General features: G+C 42.3%; 1 protein-coding gene across 1 annotated transcript; it reads left to right on the top strand.

The window, feature by feature from the left end:
- The first annotated feature begins 2,016 nt into the window (after positions 1-2,016).
- Positions 2,017-26,389, top strand: LOC129850010 (ATP-dependent translocase ABCB1-like). Its single transcript, XM_055916644.1, is given in 26 exon segments — positions 2,017-3,005; positions 3,693-3,770; positions 4,943-5,060; positions 5,154-5,199; positions 5,397-5,562; positions 13,988-14,082; positions 14,378-14,502; positions 14,628-14,805; positions 14,963-15,076; positions 15,226-15,336; positions 15,537-15,662; positions 16,350-16,553; positions 16,826-16,996; positions 17,248-17,409; positions 17,971-18,201; positions 18,969-19,127; positions 19,372-19,476; positions 19,672-19,749; positions 22,575-22,658; positions 22,861-23,064; positions 23,343-23,443; positions 23,546-23,595; positions 23,598-23,800; positions 24,638-24,844; positions 25,110-25,256; positions 25,417-26,389. Coding segments are annotated over 25 exon segments (3,435 nt in total). The 5' UTR covers positions 2,017-3,005; positions 3,693-3,718; the 3' UTR covers positions 25,615-26,389.
- Positions 26,390-26,760: the final 371 nt, after the last annotated feature.

Here is a 26,760-nt window from a genome sequence, read left to right as displayed (position 1 = left end):
GAGGTGGCCCAAAACTCACTCCTTCACGAACCTGTCGCCTTTCCAGTGCGTTTTGGGCTACCAGCCGGTCCTGGCACTGTGGCATCAGAGCCAGACCGAGGCTCCTGCGGTGGAGGAGTGGGTGCAGCGCTCAAAGGAGACCTGGAGAGCCATCCAGGAATTGCTAAAACGGGCTGGTGGGCGGCAGAAGGTGAGCGCTGACCGCCACCGCAGTGAGGCCCCCGTGTTCACAATGGGTGCTCTCGACCCGAAACCTGCCCCGCCGCCTGCCCTGCCGGAAGCTGGGGCCGCGGTGTGTGGGGCCATTTAAAGTCCTGAGGAGGATAAACGAGGTGTGTTATAGGTTACAGCTTCCCCTTACTAAACCCCTCGTTTCATGTGTCTCTCCTCAGGCCGGTGGTAGCTGGTCCCCTGCAGGAAGGTGAGGTGCCAGAGGTCTCTCCGTCCCCTCTGGACATCGAGGGGCCCCCGGCGTACACGGTACGTTCCATCCTGGACTCTAGACGCCGGGTGAGGGGCCTGCAGTACCTCGTGGATTGGTAGGGGTACGGTCCGGAGGAGAGGTGCTGGGTACCGGTGGAGGACATCTTGGATCCATCACTGCTGAGTGATTTCCACCGCCTCCATCCCGATCACCCTGCACCTCGCCCTCCGGGTCGTCCTCGAGGCCATTGTTTTGTTTATACGTATTTTGCTTTCTATTATTTTCCCCTGGTTTTGGGGACATACAGTGGGGAGAACAAGTATTTGAAACACTGCCGATTTTACAGGTTTTCCTACTTACAAAGCATGTAGAGGTCTGTAATTTTTATCATAGGTACACTTCAACTGTGAGAGACAAAATCTAAAACAAAAATTCAGAAAATCACATTGTATGATTTTTAAGTAATTCATTTGCATTTTATTGCATGACATAAGTATTTGATACATCAGAAAAGCAGAACTAAATATTTGGTACAGAAACCTTTGTTTGCAATTTAAGAGATCATACGTTTTCTGTAGTTCTTGAGCAGGTTTGCACACACTGCAGCAGGGATTTTGGCCCACTCCTCCATACAGACCTTCTCCAGATCCTCCAGATTTCGGGGCTGTCGCTGGGCAATACGGACTTTCAGCTCCCTCCAAAGATTTTCTATTAGGTTCAGGTCTGGAGACTGGCTAGGCCACTCCAGGACCTTGAGATGCTTTTTACGGAGCCACTCCTTAGTTGCCCTGGCAGTGTGTTTTGGGTCGTTGTCATGCTGGAAGACCCAGCCACGACCCATCTTCAATGCTCTTACTGAGGGAAGGAGGTTGTTGGCCAAGATCTCGCGATACATGGCCCCATCTATACCCATTGTTTGAATATTAGGATGGCATTGATGGGGCGGCAGGTAGCCTAGTGGTTAGAGCGTTGGACTTGTAACCGAAAGGTTGTTAGATCAAATCCCTGAGCTGACAAACAAAAAATCTGTTGTTCTGCCCCTGAACAAGGCAGATAAACCCACTGTTCCTAGGCAATTGTTGAAAATAAGAATTTGTTCTTAACTGACTAAAGGTTAAAAAAATAAGCAGAATATTCAAACATGTTATCAGCATTAACCAACTATTCAGACCATGAGATCAGTGACTCAGGCAGTCAGTCACTCAAGGGCTGCTTTTGTGGGTGTGACAAGCAACTTTCATAACCTTTGAAATGCATCCAAGTGCTAACCTGAAATTTGAATTAATGTGTCATGCCATTAGAACAATGGTACAAATGTATTCATTAATGAAATAAATCACAACATTTATAATAATAAGCTTACAATGACAATGAGTCTCTCTTTTCCTTTGAGATTTCAGGATCCTAGTTGAGGACAATCTCAGGTGAGCCCTTGGATGCATTTCAAAGGTTTTGAAAGTTGCTTGTCACACCCATAAAAGCAGCCCTTGAGTGACTGACTGCCTGAGTCACTGTTTGAATATTCTTCTTATTTTTTTAACCTTTAGTCAGTTAAGAACAAATTCTTATTTTCAATGATTGCCTAGGAACAGTGGTTTTATCTGCCTTGTTCAGGGGCAGAACAACAGATATTTAGTTTGTCAGCTTGGGGATTTGAACTCTGATGCCAACCATATGACTTTGAGGTGTGACAGTGCACCTGTCAGAGGAACTTAAATACAAAAGTTCATACACTTATCATATAAATCTGCACTTGAGTGACTGACTGCCTGCATAGAATGAGTCACTGATCTCATGGTCTGAATAGTTGGTCAATGCTATGGTCAAAACTATGGTCAATGCTACGGTCAATGCTACGGTCAATGCTACGGTCAATGCTACGGTCAATGCTACGGTCAATGGTATGGTCAATGCTATGGTCAATGCTATGGTCAATGCTATGGTCAGTGGTACGGTCAATGCTACGGTCAATGCTATGGTCAATGCTATGGTCAATGCTACGGTCAATGCTACGGTCAATGCTACGGTCAATGCTATGGTCAATGCTATGGTCAATGCTACGGTCAATGCTATGGTCAATGCTATTGAAAGATATGAAAATGTGAGGCAATAGAAAATATAAATATTTTCACCATACATTTTTTTTTAAATCGCTTATGAAAACCACTAAAAGAAAAACATTATTCAGACAATAATGGAGTTATCTTTAATTTATTGAACAAAGGTTTATAAGATGTATTAGACATGAGTCTAATCAAAGGCAGAATCAATCATTGTCAAATGACCTTGTTTTGTAAATACTGTCTATGAAATATGCCATCAGTGACTTGAAGTGTCATTATTGATGAATTGTATAATGTGTCATGACGCACCTCCCCCAGCCGTGTGGAATGTCAATAGGATCCTGAAGTTGAGGTAACCTGACACCTGACACCTGATGATGATGCTGTCCTGCATATAATATAAAATCTCCCAGCTCCCAAAAGAATGATTACATTCATCTGACAATTAGTAAGGGTGGTATTATGTTGAGAGAATAGCTTGTGGATTGTCTAAAAGACTCATACTGGATTCTCTGAAGGTAAGTAGCCCACATCTGCACACATTATGTCTATTTATACATGTTTGTAGACTACAATATGTGGTACAACATGCGTAAAATATATATATATTCTATAGCTTTAATTTTGTTGTTGTTGACAAAATCCCTCTTATTGTGCTTCATTCATTTTAAATGTTGAACTTAGTTCCACAAGATATAAAAGCCAATATGCACTTTTTGATATGTAGCGGTATTAGAATTGTAAAGATATTATTACTATAATACTACATTTGCCAATATTTGCAATTTAATGCTCTCATAATGAATATTGAAAATATAAAATAACTTGAGAAGCAGTAAGAAAAGCAAGTGTTGATGAGCATTACCCTTGTACAGCCTCCCCGGTTCCGGAAAGAACCCTCCATTAAAATAGATGACTGTAATTATTTGCTAAATGACATCACAGTTTATAGACGTTACACAACTTAAGTTGTATGTAAATCAAGTTTGTCTAGTTAAAAGCAGCTAAAACATGTACTACAACATGCATACATACATGAAGGCAAACCTCAACTCACCCTAGCATAGCATTCAACAGATTGTTTGGTACAGAAATCATTATTCACTTTTCAAAATGTACATTAACTCATTCATTTAGGGTCTGCAAATATTCTCATATTTACTACATTGAAATTACAGTTTAAAATCGCTTTCTCTGAATTCCAGGAAGGCAGCGTCTGAGTTCATTCACCATGGGGAGAGAGGATGGAGACATGCCAGACTCTCTACCAACCATCCCTGAGGGTAATATCTGTCTCACATCATTTACTGTCTTATGTATTAGCATAGAATTCCTAGTTAAGAGTAGATTAGAAGGAATTGTGGTTGACTGATATAATCAGTAAGTGAAATAAAATAATTCTGTACAGTCAGTACACCAAAGTGAGAGGTGTCATTCAACCTGGTCTCAGAGCATTTCGTATTATTCTCTACGTAAATCTTAAAATCAATTTAGTATGATATGTTAAGTTTTGTATGGTATGTATTACTTTGTGGATGTCCATCACCAATTTCGGATGACATGTTATGAATTACAATTTGTATTATATGTTACGAATTAGAAAAATATCAATATGTTCCGAATTTGCTAAAAGTATGATATGTTACGAATTCTAGCTAGGTAGCTAGGTGGCTAACTTTAGCTAGCTTGCTAACGTTAGCTAGGCTAGGGGGTAAGGTTTAGGGGTTAGGGTTAAGGTTAGGGTTAAGTTTGGAGTTAGGTTAAAGGGTTAAGGTTAGAGTTATGGTGTCACGCGGGACTAGGTGGGTGCAGGAATCAGACGCAGAGAGAGTTCCACTGAGGTCTAGTGCTCTTTACTAAGGCACACAAAAAATGAAGCCCAAACAATACAGGGCGCAGAACATACAACTTGACAACCCAAAAACCATAGGGTGTCAAGTGTAAGAAAGAAAATTACACCTCAGCCTATAATGCACACACGTAACAAACTAAAGACAATACCCCACAACCCACAATAGAAAACAGACTACCTAAATATGGTTCCCAATCAGAGACAACGCAAAACACCTGTCTCTGATTGAGAACCATATCAGGCCAAACACATAGAAATAGACAAACCAGACTTACAACATAGAATGCCCACACAGATCACACCCTGACCAAACAAAACATAAAACATACAAAGCAAACTATGGTCAGGGCGTGACATATGGTTATGGGAAGGGTAAATAAAAGGGTTATGGTTAGGGGAAGGTTTAGCTAAAAGGATTGCATTTACGGTTAGGGGAACAATTAGCTAACATACTAATTTGAGTATCCCGAATGTACATTTACTGTGTTATGTCTAATCAATGAGACCAGGCAGTATCATTGGATGGCAGATAGCTTAATTGTTTAGTTTAATTGATCATTGGTAATGTTTAATTGATCATTGGTAAATGTTTAATTGATTCAGAGGTATTTGCAAAAGGCTACCCCAACCCGGCCTTCCATGAGGATACGAAGCCTCAGGAGCGGATGACAGAGGGGCAGCCAACCGTTGACACGGAGCGCAAGCCAAAGAAGGGCCTCGGGTAAGTAACATTGCCATAATGGCATTCCTACTTTACTCCTAATACAGTTAAATATATTTTGGTTTGCTCATGAATCTATGTTTCATTCTCAAGAAGGAAGAAAAAAGAACCAGCAAAAGCAGTGGGATTTTTCCAGTTGGTATGTCCTGATTTTGGTTTCAGAAATAGCAGGAAATACACAAGAATCTTTTGGCAATTTGCACATACACTGTAGTACATGTAGTATATGTCAAAATGGGGTAATTTGTTACAAGTGATCTTGACAAGATTCATATTCTCCAGTCATTCCAACGTCTGCTGCATTTGACTGTGGTTTTATGTGTGTTGTGTTTGCAGTTCCGCTACGCTACTGGTTGTGAGGTGCTCCTAATGATAATCGGCCTGCTATGTGCTGCTCTCCACGGGATAGCCCTGCCCCTTATGTGTGTTGTGTATGGACAGATGACCGACAGCTTTGTACAAAGTGGACAGCAGCTCAACCATACAGGTACATATTCTGTTTGACAAGGTACACATGTAGCATTGTCATTTGATCACTCTGTTGCAGGACAAGGGCTCTATTTTAACAAACCTAATGCAATGGTAAATCTAAGCGCTGGTGGTAGAGCTTTAGGTTGGGAGTTTGTCAGAAATATTTTTCTATTTTCACAACCAAAAATGATCGGCGCAGTGCTGACGGTGGCGAGAAAGGGCTTAGTTTTGACGATTAAACCAGTTATGGGTGTGTCAGGCTTGGCCCCTCACTGGCCAATCAGAAAGTGCTCCATGGCTAAATACATGGTTTATTCAAGTTGTGTATTTATGGTATTTTATGTATCGCCTTGGAATCAACTCCAAATCCAAAGTTAGTCCATTATAGTTTGTTAAACAGCTTACAGAAATTAAATAACACAATGTAGACCTATCCTATCTTTGCTTTGTTCTAAGTAATTGCATGGTGTCAATGTGGACAGATATACATAGCATTCACACTGATATAGGGGTCTACTGTAAAGTGCATTATGGCTGAGCAGGGACATGCCAAAAGTTGTCAATAAGCTAGAAACAATTCATTATTGATAAGGCCTAAAAAGAGAGATAATCACATTTGAAACAAAACGAAACAACAACGTGTATTAAATAGGCTATGTCTAAATACACTTACAGGCACCATAATTACTCCCGGTGGTGATATAATAGTAGAACAATGCAGACTGTGGAGGGTTTTCTTTTCTCAGTAGCTGGACAGAGATCCAATATAAAGAGAAAGTGAGGGGCCCCCCGAGTAGCGCAGCAGTCTAAGGCACTCACAGTGCTTGAGGTGCCGGTACAGACCCAGGTTCAATCCTCTGAGCCCGTTGGGGAGTCGCAGCGATGATACAAGACTGAAATTTGGGAGAATTCTAATACATAATAAAATTACAAATTAAAACAAGCAATCTTTTAGTTTTTTCAACAACAACAACAACAACAACAACAATAAATAAATGTAAAATGTAGAGATATCACAGAATCACTAGGATAAAAAATACAGACGCATTGCTGTAGAACCAGCCTTCGTTATAGTAGGCCTGGGGTAAGGGTAGCCTACAGAGGGATGGGGTTTCAAAATATAAAACGGAAAACAAGCAGTTGTTGCAGGAAAATAACTTCTAAATATGAGGTTAACCAGCATTCACTGAGGTTCTCATCTTTCGTTTCATGATGGGCATGGACACATGTAGCCTACATCATGGAGGGGTTTTAATGCACGTTCAAAGCATGGCTAAAATAATGTACGCCTGCCTACAATACATAGATAAAAAGGGAACGTCAGTTCAGTGTTTTGCTCCTCTCAAACTTGATCTTTTAATAAAGCTTTGGTGATTAAGATTTGTTTCCAACCCTTTATACAATCTTGACTAGCCTACTTGATTGCATTGGGCAGGACAAAAACAAACCAGCCTTTATTGACAGAATCGGAGGCTATGCTTGGTTTTTAATCAAATGAAATGGGGGGAAAATATAGTGTTTAATGTTTTTAAATACTATGAAGGCCTATACAGGCACCAAAAGCACATAACTCTTGTTCCATATTCATATGAGCAGTGTGAGTCACGGCTGGATATCCGCTGTATAAATCGGTAAAACCAGCTTCTGTTTGGTCTTAAATATCCCTGCCAGCACTCCCTGAAATTAGCACCGTGATCATGTCTTTAAGGACGCAACTCAAATATTTCCACCCCTCCCATCTGAGCGCAAGCAAACTGGAACAAGACAGGGAAATTACCAATCCTTGCGCAATAGTTTAACTATAGCAGAGTGCTGGTTTTAAGAGGTCGGAATTGCAAATGAACGTCCGTTTGACACTAGCCCTGCCTTAACGCCAGCCAAAAACAGAGCCCTATCAGGGGAATGCTTACTCACGGGTCCTTCCCAACAATGCAGAGAATGTTTACTGTTTATACTTCACCCTGTCCCCACTGCCAGTGTATCCCACCTTGTGAATGTTTACTGTTTATACTTCACCCTGTCCCCACTGCTAGTGTATCCCACCTTGTGAATGTTTACTGTTTATACTTCACCCTGTCCCCACTGCCAGTGTATCCCACCTTGTGAATGTTTACTGTTTATACTTCAACCCTCCCCACTGCTAGTGTATCCCACCTTGTGAATGTTTACTGTTTATACTTCACCCTGTCCCCACTGCCAGTGTATCCCACCTTGTGAATGTTTACTGTTTGTACTTCACCCTGTCCCCACTGCCAGTGTATCCCACCTTGTGAATGTTTACTGTTTATACTTCACCCTGTCCCCACTGCCAGTGTATCCCACCTTGTGAATGTTTACTGTTTATACTTCACCCTGTCCCCACTGCCAGTGTATCCCACCTTGTGAATTTTTACTGTACATACTTCACCCCTCCCCACTGCCAGTGTATCCCACCTTGTGAATGTTTACTGTTTATACTTCACCCCTCCCCACTGAGAATGTTGACTGACTCCAGCACTTCCTGGTTCTGTCAGCAGTCATTGTCCTGTTGGAATGTAAATCTTCGCCCCAGCCTACCAAGTGGCACAGCGGTCTAAATCACTGCATCGCCATGCTAGATGCGTCACTACAGACCCGGGTTCGATACCGGGAAACCCATGAGGTAGCGCACAATTGGCCCAGCATTGTCCGGGTTAGGAGACGGTTTGGCCGGCCAGGATGTCCTTGTCCCATTGTGCTCTAGTGACTCCTTGTGGCGGGCCGGGCGCATGCATGATGACTCGTGACGCTAATTGTATGGTGTTTCCTCTGACACATTGGTGCAGCCGGCTTACGGGTTAAGCGAGCAGTGTGGCAAGAAGCAGTGCTGCTTGGCAGGGTTGTAATTTGAAGGGTGCATGGCTCTTGACCTTCGCCTCTCCCGAGTCCATACGGGAGTTGCAGCGATGGGACAAGACTGTAACTACCAATTGGATATCACAAAATTGGGGAGAAAAAGGGGTCAAATGTACACCCCAAAAGATATCTTCGCCCCAGTCTAAGGTAATTTACACTCTGAAGCATGTTCACACCAACGATTTGGCTCTATTTATTGTTCCCTCTATCCAGTCTCACAGTCCCTGCCACTTAACACCATCCCTACCGTGTAGCTTTTAAATAGGTGATGAGCTGTGCATGTTTTTCCCTTATGATGTCAGTCTTTCACATTACTTTTTTTTGCAAACTCCAACTGTCATTGCCTTTTTCTCAGGAGTGGCTTCCATCTGGCCACTCTCCAATAAAGCCAATATTGGTGAAGTGCTGTAGAGACTGTTGTCCTTCTCCCATCTCAGCCAAGGAAAGGGAAAGGGGATCTCTAGTCAGTTGCACAACTGTTGTCTTCCGCATTTAACCCTTCTGAATCAGGGAGGAGAGGGAAGCTTCCTTAATCGACGTCATTACTCTCGGGGAGCAGTTGTGGGGGTTAACTGTCTTGCTCACCTTGCCGGTTCAGGGAGTCAAACAAGCAACCTTTCGGTTACTGTCCCAACGCTCTAACTGCTAGGAACTCTGTAGTTTTGTTAGAGTGGTCATTGGGTTCTTGGTCAGCTACCTGACCAAGGTCCTTTTTGCCCGGGTTGCTCTGTTTGGTCAGACGTTGGTCGGATGGCCAGCTCTACTCTGGGTAGTTCCATATGTTTTATAATTTCCCAATGATGGAGACCGCTGTGCTATTGGAAACTTTCAAAACTCTACAAATTGTTTTATACCCTTCCCCAAACACTGTATGTGCCTCATCACAAATCTATCTCGGAGATCTACAGACAGTTCCTTGGATTTCATGGTATAATTTCTGCTCTGACGTGCACTGTCAACTGAGGGACCGTACACTGAGTATACAAAACATTAAGGACACCTGCTCTTTCCATGACAGGTGAACCCTTATTGATGTCACTTGTTAAATCCACTTCAATCAGTTTCGATGACGGGGAGGAGACAGGTTTAAAGAAGGGTTTTTAAGTCTTTAGACAATTGAGACATGAATTCAGAGAGGGTCAATGGGCAAGACAAAATATTTAAGTGCCTTTGAACAGGGTATGGTAGTAGGCGCCAGGCGCAACAGTCTGTGTCAAGAACTGCAACGCTGCTGGTATCCCATGTGTATCAAGTTTGGTCCACCACCCAAATGACATCCAGCCAACTTGACACAACTGTGGGAAGCATTGGAGTCAACATGGGCCAGCATCCCTGTGGAATGCTTTCGACACCTTGTAGAGTCCATACCCCGATGAATTGAGGCTGGTTTGAGAGCAAAAGAGCCCATCAGGTCTTACTCAGACTGGCTACGGAGAGTGTGATCACACAGTCATCCGGAACAGGCAGTGCTCTCATGCATGGTTCAGTATTGCTTTCCTCAAAGCGAGCATAGAAGGATAGCGTTATGGTCAGATTTGCCAAATGGAGGGCAAGGGAGAGCTTTGTATGCATCTCTCTTTGTGGAGTAAAGGTGATTTCTAGTTTTTTCGCCTCTAGTTGCACAAGTGACATGCTGGTAGGATTTCAGTTTTCCTGGATTAAAATCCCCATCCACTAGGAGCGCTGCCTCTGGGTGAGCATTTTCTTGTTTGCTGATGGTCCTATACAGCTTGTTGAGTGCGGTCTTAGTGCCAGCATCGTTTTGGTATTTGACATTTATTAGGATCTCCATTAGCTGCTGCAGAAGCATCAGCTACTCTTCCTGGGGTCCACATGAAACATACTAACATCAGACATAGTACAGCACATTATTAGTCAAGGATTGAAATACATACATTTGAAACATAACAAAGCCTACGTATCAGTACATACACACAATATCTAGATCTAAAACATAGTGCAATTAACATTACAATACAAAATATATAAAATGGCTGTGTATCTTCACAGTCCCCTTTGTGCAGGAAGGTGTTCTTTTACCTGTTTTTTAAACTGATTTTATTGCTAGCTTGAGTTACCTGGAGTGGCAGAGAGTTCCATGTAGTCACAGCTCTATTTAATACTGTACGTTTCCCAGCCTCTGTTCTGGACCTGGGGACGGTGAAGAAACCTCTGGTTCATGTCTTGTGTTGTACTGATGATTGTCAGAACTGTTCAAATTGCTTGAACAGACAGTTCGGTATCTTCAACACATCAATACCTTGCACAAAGACCAATAGTGGTTCAGTCAATCTCTCCTCAACTTTGAGCCAGGAGAGACTGGTATGCATGTTACTGACACTTACCCTCCAAGTACAGTACATCTAAGTGTGATATGTCAAGAAGGCAGAGCAATGCCCGATCATGGACAGATCTCTTCCCGTTTTAGCAACCATTGAGTCTATATGTTTTGACCATGACAGCTTACTATCTAGGGTTACACCCAGCAGTTTAGTCTCATCAACCTGCTCAATATCCACATTATTCAATAATAGATCTAAACGAGGTTTAACGTTGACTGATTGATTTGTTAAATAAATTATGCATTTTGTTTTTGAGATATTAAGCACCAGACTATTACTAGTTACCCATTTTGCTAGTTACCCATTATAAAACTGACTGGAGCTCTATATTAAGTGTCTCAGTTATTTATGTTACTGTTGCAGAAGACGTATATACTATTGATTTTGTCAGCGTACATAGACAAACAGGTTTTATTCAAGTTCAGTGGAAGGTCATTTGTAAAAACAGAAAACAATAGCCCAAGCCAGCTGCCCTGCGGTACACCACACTCAACGGAATTTGCGTGAAAGAGGCTTCCATTAACAAAACCCTCTGTGTTCTATTAGATAGGTAACTGTCAATCCATAAGAAGGCAGAGGATGAAAATCCTCTGCAATATTTCAGGATCATTATATCAAAAGCTGCTCTGAAGTCTAACAAAACAGCTCCCACCATATTCTTACTATTCATTTATTTCAGCCAATCATCAACCATTTGTCAGTGCTGAGCATGTTGAGTGCCCATCCCTATAAGCATGCTGAAATTCTGTTCGTTTTCTGTAAAATAACTTTGTATTTGATCAAACTATTTTTTCTTTCCAAAAGTTTGCTAAGCACTTGTAACAGGCTGACTTGTCAGGTGTTTGAACCATTAAAGGGTGCTCTGCTATTCTTGGGTAGCGGAATGACCTTTGCCCCCCTCCATGTCTGAGGGTACACACCATCTTCTAGGCTTGTGGTGTTAAATCCACAGCTATCTTGGTAAATAGTATAGTCTACAGCTTATCATGAGGTATTCTTACTCAGGTGAGCAGAACCTCGAGACTTCCTTAATATCACTCACCAGCTGTTGTTAACAGAGACACTCACCTCCACCCTTGATCTAACCCGAGCTAGATGTATATTATCCGTGTTCTTGTTCAGCCACGACTCTAAGAAACATGGGATATTACAGTTCTTTGTCAGGATTTGGCCAGGATTGTTCCGGTTTTGGCCACTAGATGCCCCCATTGTGCTTTTTTGACCCTTTTGTTTTCCCTTGTTTCCAGTTATTATTTGCACCTGTGCCTCGTTTCCCTTGAATGTATTTAAACCCTTAGTTTTCCTCAGTTCTTTGCTCTGTGTTTGTATGTTAGCACCCAGCCCCAGCGATGCTGTGAACATGTGTTACTCCTGTTGGATTCTCTTGAGGTACTCTGTTTTTGTTCTTGTTTATTTATTTTTGATTATTCTTTTGAGTTTTTTTCCCTGCGGTATCTACCACCTTGTGGATTTACCTTTTGTCTTGGAGGATTTACCTTTTTTCTCTTGGAATTACTTTTGACGTTGTGGATTTATATTTTTGCCTGAAGTACTTCCCTTTTTACTTTATTAAAGCACCGTCTCAAGTACTGCTGTGTCTGCCTCATATTCTGGGTTCTGCCAACTATTAGTGTCTCAGTTTGCTAAGTGACTGTTTCTCACACCAGAGACCCGAGTTTGTAACCGGGTCTTGACAGTTCTTCAGGTTCAATTAAAAGGATAGTCTCAAAGAGCTTGTCCAGTTTGTTCTCTTGCACGTTTGCTAATAGAACAGAGGGTAGAGGAAGTTTATGTTCTCATCTATGTACAATCGTGGCCATAAGATCTGAGAATGACACAAAAATTAATTTTCACAAAGTTTGCTGCTTCAGTGTCTTTAGAAATTTGTCAGATGTTACTATGGAATACTGAAGTATAATTACAAAGAATTCATAAGTGTCAAACGCAGTGTTGACCCTTCTTTTTCAAGACCTCTGCAATCCACCCTGGCATGCTGTCAATTAACTTCGTGGCCACATCCTGACTGATGGCAGCCAATTCTTGCATAATCAATGCTTGGAGTTTGTCAGAATTTGTGGGGTTTTGTTTGTCCACCCGCCTCTTGACGATTGACCACAAGTTCTCAATGGGATTAAGGTCTGGGGAGTTTCCTGGCCATGGACCCAAAATATCGATGTTTTGTTCCCAGAGCCACCTTATGGCAAGGTGCTCCATCATGCTGAAAAAGGCAAACTGTTCCTGAATGGTTGGGAGAAGTTGCTCTCGGAAGATGTGTTGGTACCATTCTTTATTCATGGCTGTGTTCTTAATAAGCAAATTTGAGAGTGAGCCCACTCCCTTGGCTGAGAAGCAAACCCACACATGAATGGTCTCAGGATGCTTTACTGTTGGCATGACACAGGACTGATGGTAGCGCTCACCTTGTCTTCTCTGGACAAGCTTTTTTCCGGATGCCCCAAACAATCGGAAAGGGGATTCATCAGAGAAAATGACTTTACCCCAGTCCTCAGCAGTCCGATCTCTGTACCTTTTGCAGAATATCAGTCTGTCCCTGATATTTTTCCTGGAGAGAAGTGGCTTCTTTGCTGCCCTTGACACCAGGCCATCCTCCAAAAGTCTTTGCCTCACTGTGCGTGCAGATGCACTCACACCTGCCTGCTGCCATTCCTGAGCAACTCTGTACTGGTGGTGTCCCGATCCCGCAGCTGAATCAACTTTAGGAGATGGTCCTGGTGCTTGCTGGACTTTCTTGGGCGCCCTGGAGCCTTCTTCACAACATTTGAACCGCTTTCCTTGAAGTTCTTGATGATCCGATAAATGGTTGATTTAGGTGCAATCTTACTGGCAGCAATATCCTTGCCTGTGAAGCCCTTTTTGTGCAAAGCAATGATGACGGCACGTGTTTCCTTGCAGGTAACCATGGTTGACAGAGGAAGAACAATGATTCCAAGCCCCACCCTCATTTTGAAACTTCCAGTCTGTTATTCGAACTCAATCAGCATGACCGAGTTATCTCCAGCCTTGTCCTCGTCAACACTCACACCTGTGTTAATGAATTAATGAATCACTGACATGACGTCAGCTGGTCCTTTTGTGGTAGGGCTGAAATGCAGTGGAAATATTTTGGGGGGATTCAGTTCATTTGCATTGCAAAGAGGGACTTTGCAATTAATTTGATCAACGAAGGCCTTGGAGACAAGATCTGTGTGTTCGTGCAGTTCTTCTGCACCTTCTTGTCAGGGTTCATCATTGGTTTCATCTTCGGCTGGAAGCTGACACTCGTCATCCTGGCCGCCAGTCCTCTCCTGGCAGGAACAGTTGCCGTCTGGTCCAAAGTAAGACTACCAATGACCTGCAAAGACAACGGCTTCATCCCAAATGGTACTCTATTCCCTATATAGTGCACTACTTGAAGTAGTAGGCTACATAGGGAATAAGGTGCCATATTGTTTTCATATGTGTCACTCAACAGTGGTTGCATCACTGCTCTTGTGCCCAATCCCAAATCCACTCCTAGTTTACACTTATCCAATCCTCTCAGTTTTCCACAAACACATTTCTTTTATAAAGACATTTTTACATCAGCAGTGTAAGATACCGTATTCATTAACATGTTGTATTTGATTTCAGATACTTGCCACCCTGACCAGTAAGGAGCTGTCTGCCTATGCCAAAGCAGGGGCGGTAGCTGAAGAGATACTGGTGGCTATCAGGACAGTTTTGGCTTTCAATGGGCAGAAGAAAGCTGTGGAAAGGTTCGTCAGTTATTAACTAATTAATGTGTTGCATAAAACAGTATATCTCTTTCAATATTTATTAATACGATCTACCTAAATCAAGACACATTCCCCTATTAAGGCATTTCTTCTATATATTTTAGGTATGAAAAGAACTTGGAGGATGCTAAAAACTTTGGAATAAAGAAGGCCATCACCACTAACGTGGCCATGGGCTTCACCCAGTTTGTCATATTTGGGACGTACGCCTTGGCTTTCTGGTACGGGACCAAGCTCTCTGTAGACGAGCCTGAAAACTACACCATTGGAAAAACCATTACAGTAAGCTTTCATGGAAGATTTTAAGTAAGAATGTACTATTTTCCAATAGATACATGTTATTGTGAAGAGGCCTCTGCAATGTCTTCACACCTGTTACTCTGTCTGACATTAATAGAATTCCTTTCTTCATTACGTTCTTTGTTGCTGCTATTTTTAGGTCTTCTTCTCAGTGATTATTGGGTCGTTCTCTTTGGGCCAGGGTGCGCCTAACTTGGAAGCCATCGCCAAAGCCCGGGGTGCTGCCTATGAAGTCTACAATACCATTGACCAGGTACCGGAAGTATTCAGTTTAACCCCTGAATCACCATAGCATTGAAACTGTATGAACTCACTCTAACTCACTCAGAACAACATGATCTCAAGTCCAATTTAGACACTTGTCCTACTGCCGCGGTTGATGAGTTGATTTGTTTGTCATAGCCGCGGCCCATAGACAGCAGTTCAAAGGAAGGTCACAAACCAGACTATGTGAAAGGAGACATTGAATTCAAGAACATCCACTTCAGCTACCCCTCCAGGAAAGATGTCAAAGTAAGTAGTGGATTTGAATCAGATCCAGACACCAACCTGTCTCCAAATGATTTGAAAAATGCACAATAAGGAAGAAGCTAAGATGAATTTTCAGTTTTCTAGTTGGATTAGCAAAAACAAAATGACAAACCGTATAATTGTAAAATGACGGTAAAAATTCATGTTAAATACGTTGTGGGACGTGTTCCCTGTCGCTGTAGATTCTTCAGGGAGTGAATCTGACAGTTCCTCGTGGGAAGACCATAGCTCTGGTTGGAGCCAGTGGATGTGGGAAGAGCACCACCATTCAGCTGCTGCAGCGCTTTTATGATCCAGATTCAGGAGAGGTATGAACAAATCTGATCAAGGCTTATTCAAGTTCATTAAGAAGAGACACATGTCCCACTGTAAAGACTCCAGAGGAGGCTGGTGGATGGAGCTTTAAGAGGACGGAATAAATTCCAGCCATTACAATGAGCCCGTCCTCCAATAGCTCCACCCACCAGCCTCCAGTAAAGGACTCACATGCTTTATGATCCAACCTCAGGAGAGGTATGCAGGACACGAGTGCATTAAAGTTCAACCAATTGACTCATAGTTCATACAGAGACTCACATGTACACACACATGTGTAATGTACACACACACACACACATATAATGTACACACACACACACACTTGTAATGTAAACGCAAACATTCACTCACGTACACTCATTCCCAAGTTCTGGCTTATCAGGTTTAGTGTTGACTTCAGTTCACTTAAAAGTAAATTAGTACTATAGTGCCCTCTTGTGGAAGGTTGATATATAATTTGTCAGGAACACTGTTGGTCTGGGTTGCATAGCCGAGGGAAGTAGGGGTGCTGAGGCTGCTGCAGCACCCCCTTAAAAATCAAAATAATAAATAAAATAACAACAATAATAATAAACAACATTCCCACCTTTATTACTCCTGTATGAGCATAGAAAATACTCGTCAGCAAAGCAGAGAAATGTGCATGCCTAATGAATATGACCCTGGTTTGTTGTCAGATTACCCTGGATGGTCGGGACATCCGGACCCTGAATGTGAAGTGGCTGAGGGAGAATATGGGTATCGTCAGTCAGGAACCTGTGCTATTCGGAACAACCATTGCAGAAAACATCCGCTACGGCAGAGAGGATGCCACAGATGAGGACATCGAACGGGCCGTGAGAGAGGCCAACGCATACGACTTTATCTCCAAACTCCCCGATGTACGTGGGATAGATACTGACAAATGAGTACATACAAATGCTTCACTGTTTCACATGTACTGTATATTAAATGATCTATGGTGTACAAATGATTTGGAGTAGGACAGCAGATATTCTGTTGTTTCTATGGCGACTGTGTTGAAATTAAATGTTGTTTTGTTTTGAAGTTGTATACAGTGTAAGGGAATGGCCAAATAGTGATGATGTTATCCAAAAGGACACATTTAAACATGATTATTTAATCTCCATCCCATTTCATGTGGCGTTAACAGAAGCTGAACACCATGGTGGGGGAGCGGGGAGCCCAGCTCAGTGGAGGACAGAAGCAGAGGATAGCTATCGCCCGGGCCCTGGTCAAAAACCCGAAGATCCTCCTGCTGGACGAGGCCACCTCCGCCCTGGACACCCAGAGTGAGTCGGTTGTCCAGGCCGCTCTGGATAAGGTCAGTACTCTCCCTGAGGACCAGACACATGGTTAAGGTTGTTCTCAAACCTAGTTTTGTGCACCCTAACAGCCTGATTCGATTTGTTTGACTGCAGCCTTGCAAGTTCACATTTGCAGCAGTTGACAAACGTCAAGAATCAGAGTGAATCGATGAGATCCTGTTGGAATCCATCTCAGCGAAAATGAAGAGGTAATAAAATAATAATAATTTGGGATAAATGACTATATTGTCTCCTCCCATTCCCATAGGCCAGGGCGGGCCGCACCACGATAGTGATCGCCCACCGCCTGTCCACCATCAGAACAGCTGACGTGATCGCTGGCTTCAGCAACGGAGAGGTGGTGGAGCAGGGAACACACAGGGAACTCATGGACAAGAAGGGGGTCTACTACTCTCTGGTCATGCAGCAGGTACTGTATCACGCTCCCTACATCCCAAATGGCACCCTATTCCCTTTATAGTGCACTACTTTGACCACCAGGGCCCCAACTCTGCCTCAACAGTAGAATCAGTCGACGCCTAAATCATGTTGATCAGTCATATTTAGAGAAGCATATCATCAGTATCAGAGCAATATACCTTATCAAGCCTGTGTCTATATGAATAGTGATCAGTAATAAACAGGCTCTGTGTGTAACATGATCAAATCCACTATCACTATCCCAGTCAAAACTGTTCGCTGCTCTGGCACCCCAATGGTGGAACAAACTCCCTCACGACGCCAGGACAGCGGAGTCAATCACCACCTTCCGGAGACACCTGAAACCCCACCTCTTTAAGGAATACCTAGGATAGGATAAAGCAATCCTTCTGCCCCCCCCCCCCCCTTAAAAGATTTAGATGCACTATTGTAAAGTGGCTGTTCCACTGGATGTCATAAGATGAATGCACCAATTTGTAAGTCGCTCTGGATAAGAGCATCTGCTAAATGACTTAAATGTTAAATGTATCACACCTTGTCTGTTGTTCAGAGTCAAGGGAAGCCAGAGGAAGATGAAGAGGACCCTGTGGAAGAGGATAACCCTCCTAAATATGAGGATCTAGATGATGTCCTGTATGACTCATCTGACATGGATGAGCTGGAAGTGGTAAACGAGGAAGGAATAGAAAACGGCGGCTTTGAAAGGAACTCAATCAGCAGTGGCCGTGTGGAAATGAAACTGACCAGGAGGAAATCTAAGAAGTCCAAGAAAGACAAGAAGGTACTATTACATAGATCATCCTTTAGGGCGCAATATGACGTCCTGTATGTGTTATATAGGAACATGGCTTTGTTATAGTGCTATTGCTGAATTGTCATCGTACCTATTATATAATGTATGGTTTATAATGAATGGTATATAATGAATGGTATATAATGAATGGTATATAATGAATGGTATATAATGAATGGTATATAATGAATGGTTTATAATGAATGGTATATAATGAATGGTATATAATGAATGGGATATAATGAATGGTATATATAATGTATGGTATATATAATGTATGGTATATAATGTATGGTATATAATGAATGGTTTATAATGAATGGTTTACAATGAATGGTATATAATGAATGGTATATAATGAATGGTATATATAATGTATGGTATATATAATGTATGGTGTATAACGAATGGTGTATAACGAATGGTGTATAACGAATGGTGTATAATGAATGGTATATAATGAATGGTATATAATGAATGGTATATAATGTATAGTTTATAATGTATGGTTGCATTCATTTACATTTTAGTAATTTAGCAGAAGCTCTTATCTTGAGCGACTTACAGAAGCAATTAGGTTTAAGTGCCTTGCTCACGGGCACATCGATAGATTTTTCACCTAGTCGGCTCGGGGATTCGAACCTGCCACCCTACTGTATATAGTGATAGTTCATTGTCATCAGAAATAATATCTGTTACATCATGTTGGTCCTTGGTCATTTAGTTTTGTCATTGATGACAATGTTTGATGACAGAAGGAAAAGAAACCAGAGGAAGCTCCAGACATCCCCTTCACCAGAATCCTGGCCTTGAACAAGCCCGAGTGGCCGTACATGTTAGTAGGAACCCTGTCTAGCTTGGTGGGGGGAGCCGTTTATCCCTGTGTTGCCATCATCTTCGCCAAGATCATTGGAGTAAGTGTTTCACAAGACCACCTCCTTGTGTTCATCATATGAAGAATTGTTAAATAATGCAGACTACTCCCATTTCCTTGGTGTCTCGATTGAGTTTGATTTAAACAAGGTGGTCTTATTTTTCCACATCATTTATTTGATGGTCGTTGGTTGGTGGGTTTTGGCTCTTATTTTCCAAAGCAGCCTTTTAAATTTCTGTTGTTATCTATTTTGGGGGTGTTTCTCTCCGCCCCGTGACCTCTAGGTGTTTTCCGAGGTTGACCCGGAAGTCAAACGACAGAAAACCATGATGTTTTCCCTGCTCTTCCTTCTCATCGGAGGAGTGGCTTTTGTCACCTACTTCCTAAAGGTTTTCTAATTTATAGATCTAAACTGTGTCCAAAATGGCAACCTATGCCCTATACAGTGCACTACTTTGGACCAGAGCCTATAGGGTGCCATTTGGGACGCACTTTAAAGTACAATTCTGTATCTATCTCAAACCCTTAATATGTTGTGGGGATGCCTGGTTGGGTAAATTTCTGCTGTATGTTCTATGTTTCAGGGTTACATGTTTGGAAAATCAGGAGAGCTTCTTACCATGAGGCTGAGGAGGCAGGTATTCCATGCCATGATGAGACAGGTAGGACAAACTGTCATGCGGGAAAATATATACTTCAGCAATTGTACATAAATTCGAAAAGACTGACTTGTCATTGCTAATTTACTTTACTGTATTGATAATACCAGCAAAATTACGATTCTGAACTGCCACTTTGCAGTGTTCTGCCTCAGAACCTTGCTAAAATTACAATTCTGAACTGCCACTTTGCAGTGTTCTGCCTCAGAACCTTGCTAAAATTACGATTCTGAACTGCTACTTTGTGGTGTTTTGCCTCAGAACCTTGCTAAAATTACGATTCTGAACTGCCACTTTGTGGTGTTCTGCCTCAGAACCTTGCTAAAATTACAATTCTGAACTGCCACTTTGTGGTGTTCTGCCTCAGAACCTTGCTAAAATTACGATTCTGAACTGCCACTTTGTGGTGTTCTGCCTCAGAACCTTGCTAAAATTACAATTCTGAACTGCCACTTTGTAGTGTTCTGCCTCAGAACCTTGCTAAAATTACGATTCTGAACTGCCACTTTGTAGTGTTTTGCATCAGAACCTTGCTAAAATTACGATTCTGAACTGCCACTTTGCGGTGTTCTGCCTCAGAACCTTGCTAAAATTACAATTCTGAACTGCCACTTTGTGGTGTTCTGCCTCAGAACCTTGCTAAAATTACGATTCTGAACTGCCACTTTGCAGTGTTCTGCCTCAGAACCTTGCTAAAATTACAATTCTGAACTGCCACTTTGTGGTGTTCTGCCTCAGAACCTTGCTAAAATTACAATTCTGAACTGCCACTTTGTGGTGTTCTGCCTCAGAACCTTGCTAAAATTACAATTCTGAACTGCCACTTTGTGGTGTTCTGCCTCAGAACCTTGCTAAAATTACAATTCTGAACTGCCACTTTGCGGTGTTCTGCCTCAGAACCTTGCTAAAATTACAATTCTGAACTGCCACTTTGTGGTGTTCTGCCTCAGAATCTTGCTAAAATTACAATTCTGAACTGCCACTTTGTGGTGTTCTGCCTCAGAACCTTGCTAAAATTACAATTCTGAACTGCCACTTTGTGGTGTTCTGCCTCAGAACCTTGCTAAAATTACGATTCTGAACTGCCACTTTGTAGTGTTTTGCCTCAGAACCTTGCTAAAATTACGATTCTGAACTGCCACTTTGCAGTGTTCTGCCTCAGAACCTTGTTAAAATTACAATTCTGAACTGCCACTTTGCGGTGTTCTGCCTCAGAACCTTGCTAAAATTACAATTCTGAACTGCCACTTTGTGGTGTTCTGCCTCAGAACCTTGCTAAAATTACGATTCTGAACTGCCACTTTGCAGTGTTCTGCCTCAGAACCTTGCTAAAATTACGATTCTAAACTGCCACTTTGCAGTGTTCTGCCTCAGAACCTTGCTAAAATTACAATTCTGAACTGCCACTTTGCGGTGTTCTGCCTCAGAACCTTGCTAAAATTACAATTCTGAACTGCCACTTTGTGGTGTTCTGCCTCAGAACCTTGCTAAAATTACAATTCTGAACTGCCACTTTGCGGTGTTCTGCCTCAGAACCTTGCTAAAATTACAATTCTGAACTGCCACTTTGCGGTGTTCTGCCTCAGAACCTTGCTAAAATTACAATTCTGAACTGCCACTTTGTGGTGTTCTGCCTCAGAATCTTGCTAAAATTACAATTCTGAACTGCCACTTTGTGGTGTTCTGCCTCAGAACCTTGCTAAAATTACAATTCCGAACTGCCACTTTGTGGTGTTCTGCCTCAGAACCTTGCTAAAATTACAATTCTGAACTGCCACTTTGCGGTGTTCTGCCTCAGAACCTTGCTAAAATTACAATTCTGAACTGCCACTTTGTGGTGTTCTTCCTCAGAATCTTGCTAAAATTACAATTCTGAACTGCCACTTTGCAGTGTTCTGCCTCAGAACCTTGCTAAAATTACAATTCTGAACTGCCACTTTGTGGTGTTCTGCCTCAGAACCTTGCTAAAATTACAATTCTGAACTGCCACTTTGTGGTGTTCTGCCTCAGAATCTTGCTAAAATTACAATTCTGAACTGCCACTTTGTGGTGTTGTGCCTCAGAACCTTGCTAAAATTACAATTCTGAACTGCCACTTTGCAGTGTTCTGCCTCAGAACCTTGCTAAAATTACAATTCTGAACTGCCACTTTGTGGTGTTCTGCCTCAGAACCTTGCTAAAATTGCAATTCTGAACTGCCACTTTGCAGTGTTCTGCCTCAGAACCTTGCTAAAATTACAATTCTGAACTGCCACTTTGCAGTGTTCTGCCTCAGAACCTTGCTAAAATTACAATTCTGAACTGCCACTTTGCAGTGTTCTGCCTCAGAACCTTGCTAAAATTACAATTCTGAACTGCCACTTTGCAGTGTTCTGCCTCAGAACCTTGCTAAAATTACAATTCTGAACTGCCACTTTGCAGTGTTTTGCCTCAGAACCTTGCTAAAATTACAATTCTGAACTGCCACTTTGCAGTGTTCTGCCTCAGAACCTTGCTAAAATTACAATTCTGAACTGCCACTGTGGTGTTCTGCCTCAGAACCTTGCTAAAATTACAATTCTGAACTGCCACTTTGTGGTGTTTTGCCTCAGAACCTTGCTAAAATTACAATTCTGAACTGCCACTTTGCAGTGTTCTGCCTCAGAACCTTGCTAAAATTACAATTCTGAACTGCCACTGTGGTGTTCTGCCTCAGAACCTTGCTAAAATTACAATTCTGAACTGCCACTTTGTGGTGTTCTGCCTCAGAACCTTGCTAAAATTACGATTCTGAACTGCCACTTTGTGGTGTTCTGCGTCAGAACCTTGCTAAAAAGCATTCCTTACAGGAGATTGGATGGTTTGATGACAACAACAATGCAGTGGGAGTTCTAACCACCAGATTGGCCACAGATGCATCTCTGGTTAAAGGGGTAAGCACAATGCTCGGATTTACACATTGAGAGAGCGATCAAAATGTATCACATCAATGTCAATTCAGAATCATTCTACTGTACAAATCTTTAAAAATGTCTACCTGTACATATGCTTCTATGTATTTACAGTTGCATTCTTTAGAGTTGCAATGTCTGATAATGGATGGAACCTACTTGTTTCCTCTCTCCTCACCACCAGGCGACTGGGTCTAGGTTGGGTCTGGCCACCAACACAGTCTGTGCTCTCACCATGGCCATTGTGGTGGCCTTCATCCACAGCTGGCAGCTCACCCTCGTCATCCTCGCCTGTGTGCCCTTCCTCATTGGAGCCGAAATCATTCAGAGGAGGGCCACGGCAGGCCACGCCTCCAAAGACCAGGGTGCCCTGGAGCAGTCTGGGAAGGTAAACATCAACTTTCTTTTGCAATTGGGTTTGCAAAATTCCGGTAATGTTCCCAAAATTCCCAGATTTTCCAGTAATCCCGGTTATAGGTTTTACGGAATCAGGAAAATCAGGGAAACCTTAAAACAGGATATCTGGATAACCAGGGAATTTCAGGAAGGTTACTGCTAGTTATGCAACCCTAATTGCAATGCACTTTGGTACAGTGGGCTATATCAGTGTGTGTGATACCATGTGTTCAAATGAAACGTTAATATATCTTTATTAATCTTTTGTAGATATCTACTGAGACCGTTGAAAACTTCAAGACAGTTGTTGGATTGACACGGGAGGACGTCTTCTTTCACAAGTTCATGGACAGTCTAGAAAGACCATACCAGTAAGAGTACAGTCATTCACTTTGTTATAGACTCAGCTTTTGGATTGTTTGACCTTATAACCTACAATCAAGTACTGATTACATTTCAATTGAATACATCAGGAACGGTTTGGTGAAGGCTCCCATCTACGGACTAACATTTGCCGTTGTCTTTTCCAGACGGACTTTGTCGGGGACATTGAGTTCCGAGGGATCCACTTTGCGTACCCGACCCGTCAGAACGTGAGGGTTCTCCAGGGGTTGAGCGTGTCAGTGGGGCCTGGTCAGACCCTGGCCCTGGTCGGGGAGAGTGGCTGTGGGAAAAGCACCTCCATACAACTGCTGGAGCGCTTCTATAGCCCTGCTGAAGGACAAGTGGTGAGACCCAAAATAATCTCATAATACATGTCATATAAAGCACGCTTTTCAAAACCATTTCAAAGTGCTAAACCAGTATACTGGGAACTGGAATGCAACAAATATAGTAAAACTGTTAGGCCACTTTTCAGCATTTTAATATGTAATATTTGTAACATTGGTGGATTATTAATTCCTTTGGTATTCCAAGATGTTACTTGTTTTTAATCTGAACATTTTAAACATTCTAAACCTAAATCTGTGGTATCATTGTGGTGTCTCAGTTAACGAAGGGGTTGACCTAACTCTGTGGTATTATTGTGGTGTCTCAGTTAACGAAGGGGTTGACCTAACTGTGGTATTATTGTGGTGTCTCAGTTAGTGAAGGGGTTGACCTAACTCTGTGGTATTATTGTGGTGTCTCCGTTAACGAAAGGGTTGACCTAAATCTGTGGTATTATTGTGGTGTCTCAGTTAACGAAGGGGTTGACCTAAATCTGTGGTATTATTGTGGTGTCTCAGTTAGTGAAGGGGTTGACCTAACTCTGTGGTATTATTGTGGTGTCTCAGTTAGTGAAGGTGTTGGCCTAATTCTGTGGTATTATTGTGGTGTCTCAGTTAGTGAAGGGGTTGACCTAACTCTGTGGTATTATTGTGGTGTCTCAGTTAGTGAAGGTGTTGGCCTAATTCTGTGGTATTATTGTGGTGTCTCAGTTAGTGAAGGGGTTGACCTAAATCTCTGGTATTATTGTGGTGTCTCAGTTAGTGAAGGGGTTGACCTAACTCTGTGGTATTATTGTGGTGTCTCAGTTAACGAAGGGGTTGACCTAACTCTGTGGTATTATTGTGGTGTCTCAGTTAGTGGATGGGTTGGATACTAAGACCCTGAACCTGTCGTGGCTGAGGTCTCAGCTGGGCCTGGTGTCCCAGGAGCCCATCCTGTTCGACTGCAGCATCTCAGAGAACATCCAGTACGGGGACAACAGCAGAGAGGTCTCCCAGGATGAGATAGAGGAGGCAGCCAAGAACGCCAACATCCATGACTTCATCATGGGCCTGCCAGAGGTATAGTAACAGTATAGTGAGGGAGATGGGAGGAGACATGATAGGCTGTAGCTGTAGGATGATATTTGAAGTTTTCTCAAAGGCGATCCAAAAAATGTCACTGGTGAGGTCACAGTAGAACGTAAACTACTGTCTCTCTACAGATATTCATATAGAATAGCTATTGACTAGCCCAAGACAGGCTGTTATGACTTTATATTTTAATTTATATTTTAAAAGTGTTCAATATAGACAAACACTATAAATTGTGTTGTTGTTTTGTCAGAAATACAATACCAGGGTTGGGGACAAGGGGACCCAGATGTCTGGAGGTCAGAAACAGAGGATAGCCATTGCCAGAGCTCTGGTCAGACAGCCTAAAGTACTGCTGCTGGATGAAGCCACTTCCGCCCTGGACACAGAGAGTGAGAAGGTAAGTCACATGGACATTGAGTGTCGGCCATCTCATTTTCTACCTATTAATTCATTAATGGCCTGGTCACACACAAAAGCTTATCTTCACACAGTATGTCCTCTCCCTCCTTCCCAAATAACCTGTCTCTCTGTTTCCTCCCTATCCCTCCCTCCCCCAGATTGTCCAACAGGTTTTAGACGCCGCCCGGCAGGGCCGCACCTGCATCGTGATCGCCCACCGCCTGTCTACCATCCAGAATGCAGACCAGATAGCGGTAATTCAGTATGGTCAGGTGACAGAGCAGGGTACACATACTGACCTCATGGCTAAAGGGGGGGCTTACTATGCCCTGGTCAACGCACAGGTCACCCACTAACTCATATTCAGATTGATGTTTTGCAGCGTATTTACTGTTCTGTTGAATGTTGTTTTGTGAGCTCTTTTCATTGAGCTGCACTTCTTAGCCAGGTCCCCCTTGAGAAAGAGGTCTCCTGTCCATAATGGGACTTCCTGGTTAAATAAAGGTTATATATACAAATGTATAAAGAATAAGGAATCTATATGGATAATGGTATGGTAGCCATAACTCACTTTGAACGGACTACTAAAATGATGTTGAATTGCATGATACAAACTGTCTCATTGTCAGTTGGTTTGATCACATGTAGGTGGTAAACTGAAATGTAGCCTATTGGGTTCCTGTGCTTTTGGGTTCCTCACTGTATGACTCACTTTAGCCTAAGGCTGGAACACGGACATCAGCGTAAATAAGTCTTGATAAGCTGCCTGGAATGAAGGAACTGTTCTTGACCATGGCACCTTTCATTGTCTGAAGACAACAAGTACAGTATGTATTTCTATAAGGAAAACAGTAAGACACATTATCACAGTTAAATGACTGGATAAAAGCAGTGATTAGGAAAGGTTGTATACCTGTAAATATGAGAGGTTGATGTTCAGAAGACTGTTGTATGTTATTGTATACTGTGATATTTTGATTATTTTAAACAGGGACACTATGCTCTAGAAGGCAAAGTATGCATTGAAGAATATCTATATATTTAAATTAGTACGCTATGTAAGGCTGTTACTTGTTTGTAAATATGCATTCAAATAAAACATTAGATCCCATAACATGTTATTTTTAACCTGATTCTAAAGTGACATAATGATTCATCTGTAATCTATTCATCTGTGGGGAATATGTCAATACATTTTCAAATAAACTTGGAACTCGTTCATTTTAAATGCGACTGAATAGGCTACTGAAGTCTGCAGAGGGCTGATGGACACAAGATGGCGCCCGTTGCCAATGAAACACGTTAGTGGGGTAATAGAACTTTCAAACGACTTCAATTCGATTGAGGCCTATTTCAAATGCCACTAAATGTAGCCTATCTCCAACCAAGGCTAACTTCGGTAAAAATGCCACTTGTTTTCCAAATGTAAAAGAAGATTTAAATAACACTAGGTGGCATAATTGTGTTAGGCCTATGCGAAATAAATTGTAGAAATGTATGAC

Source organism: Salvelinus fontinalis, unplaced genomic scaffold (assembly GCF_029448725.1).
Source record: "Salvelinus fontinalis isolate EN_2023a unplaced genomic scaffold, ASM2944872v1 scaffold_1785, whole genome shotgun sequence".
In the NCBI taxonomy this organism is placed as follows: domain Eukaryota; kingdom Metazoa; phylum Chordata; class Actinopteri; order Salmoniformes; family Salmonidae; genus Salvelinus; species Salvelinus fontinalis.
Note: the sequence above shows the minus strand (reverse complement) of the source record. Positions and strands in the feature narration are given on the sequence as shown.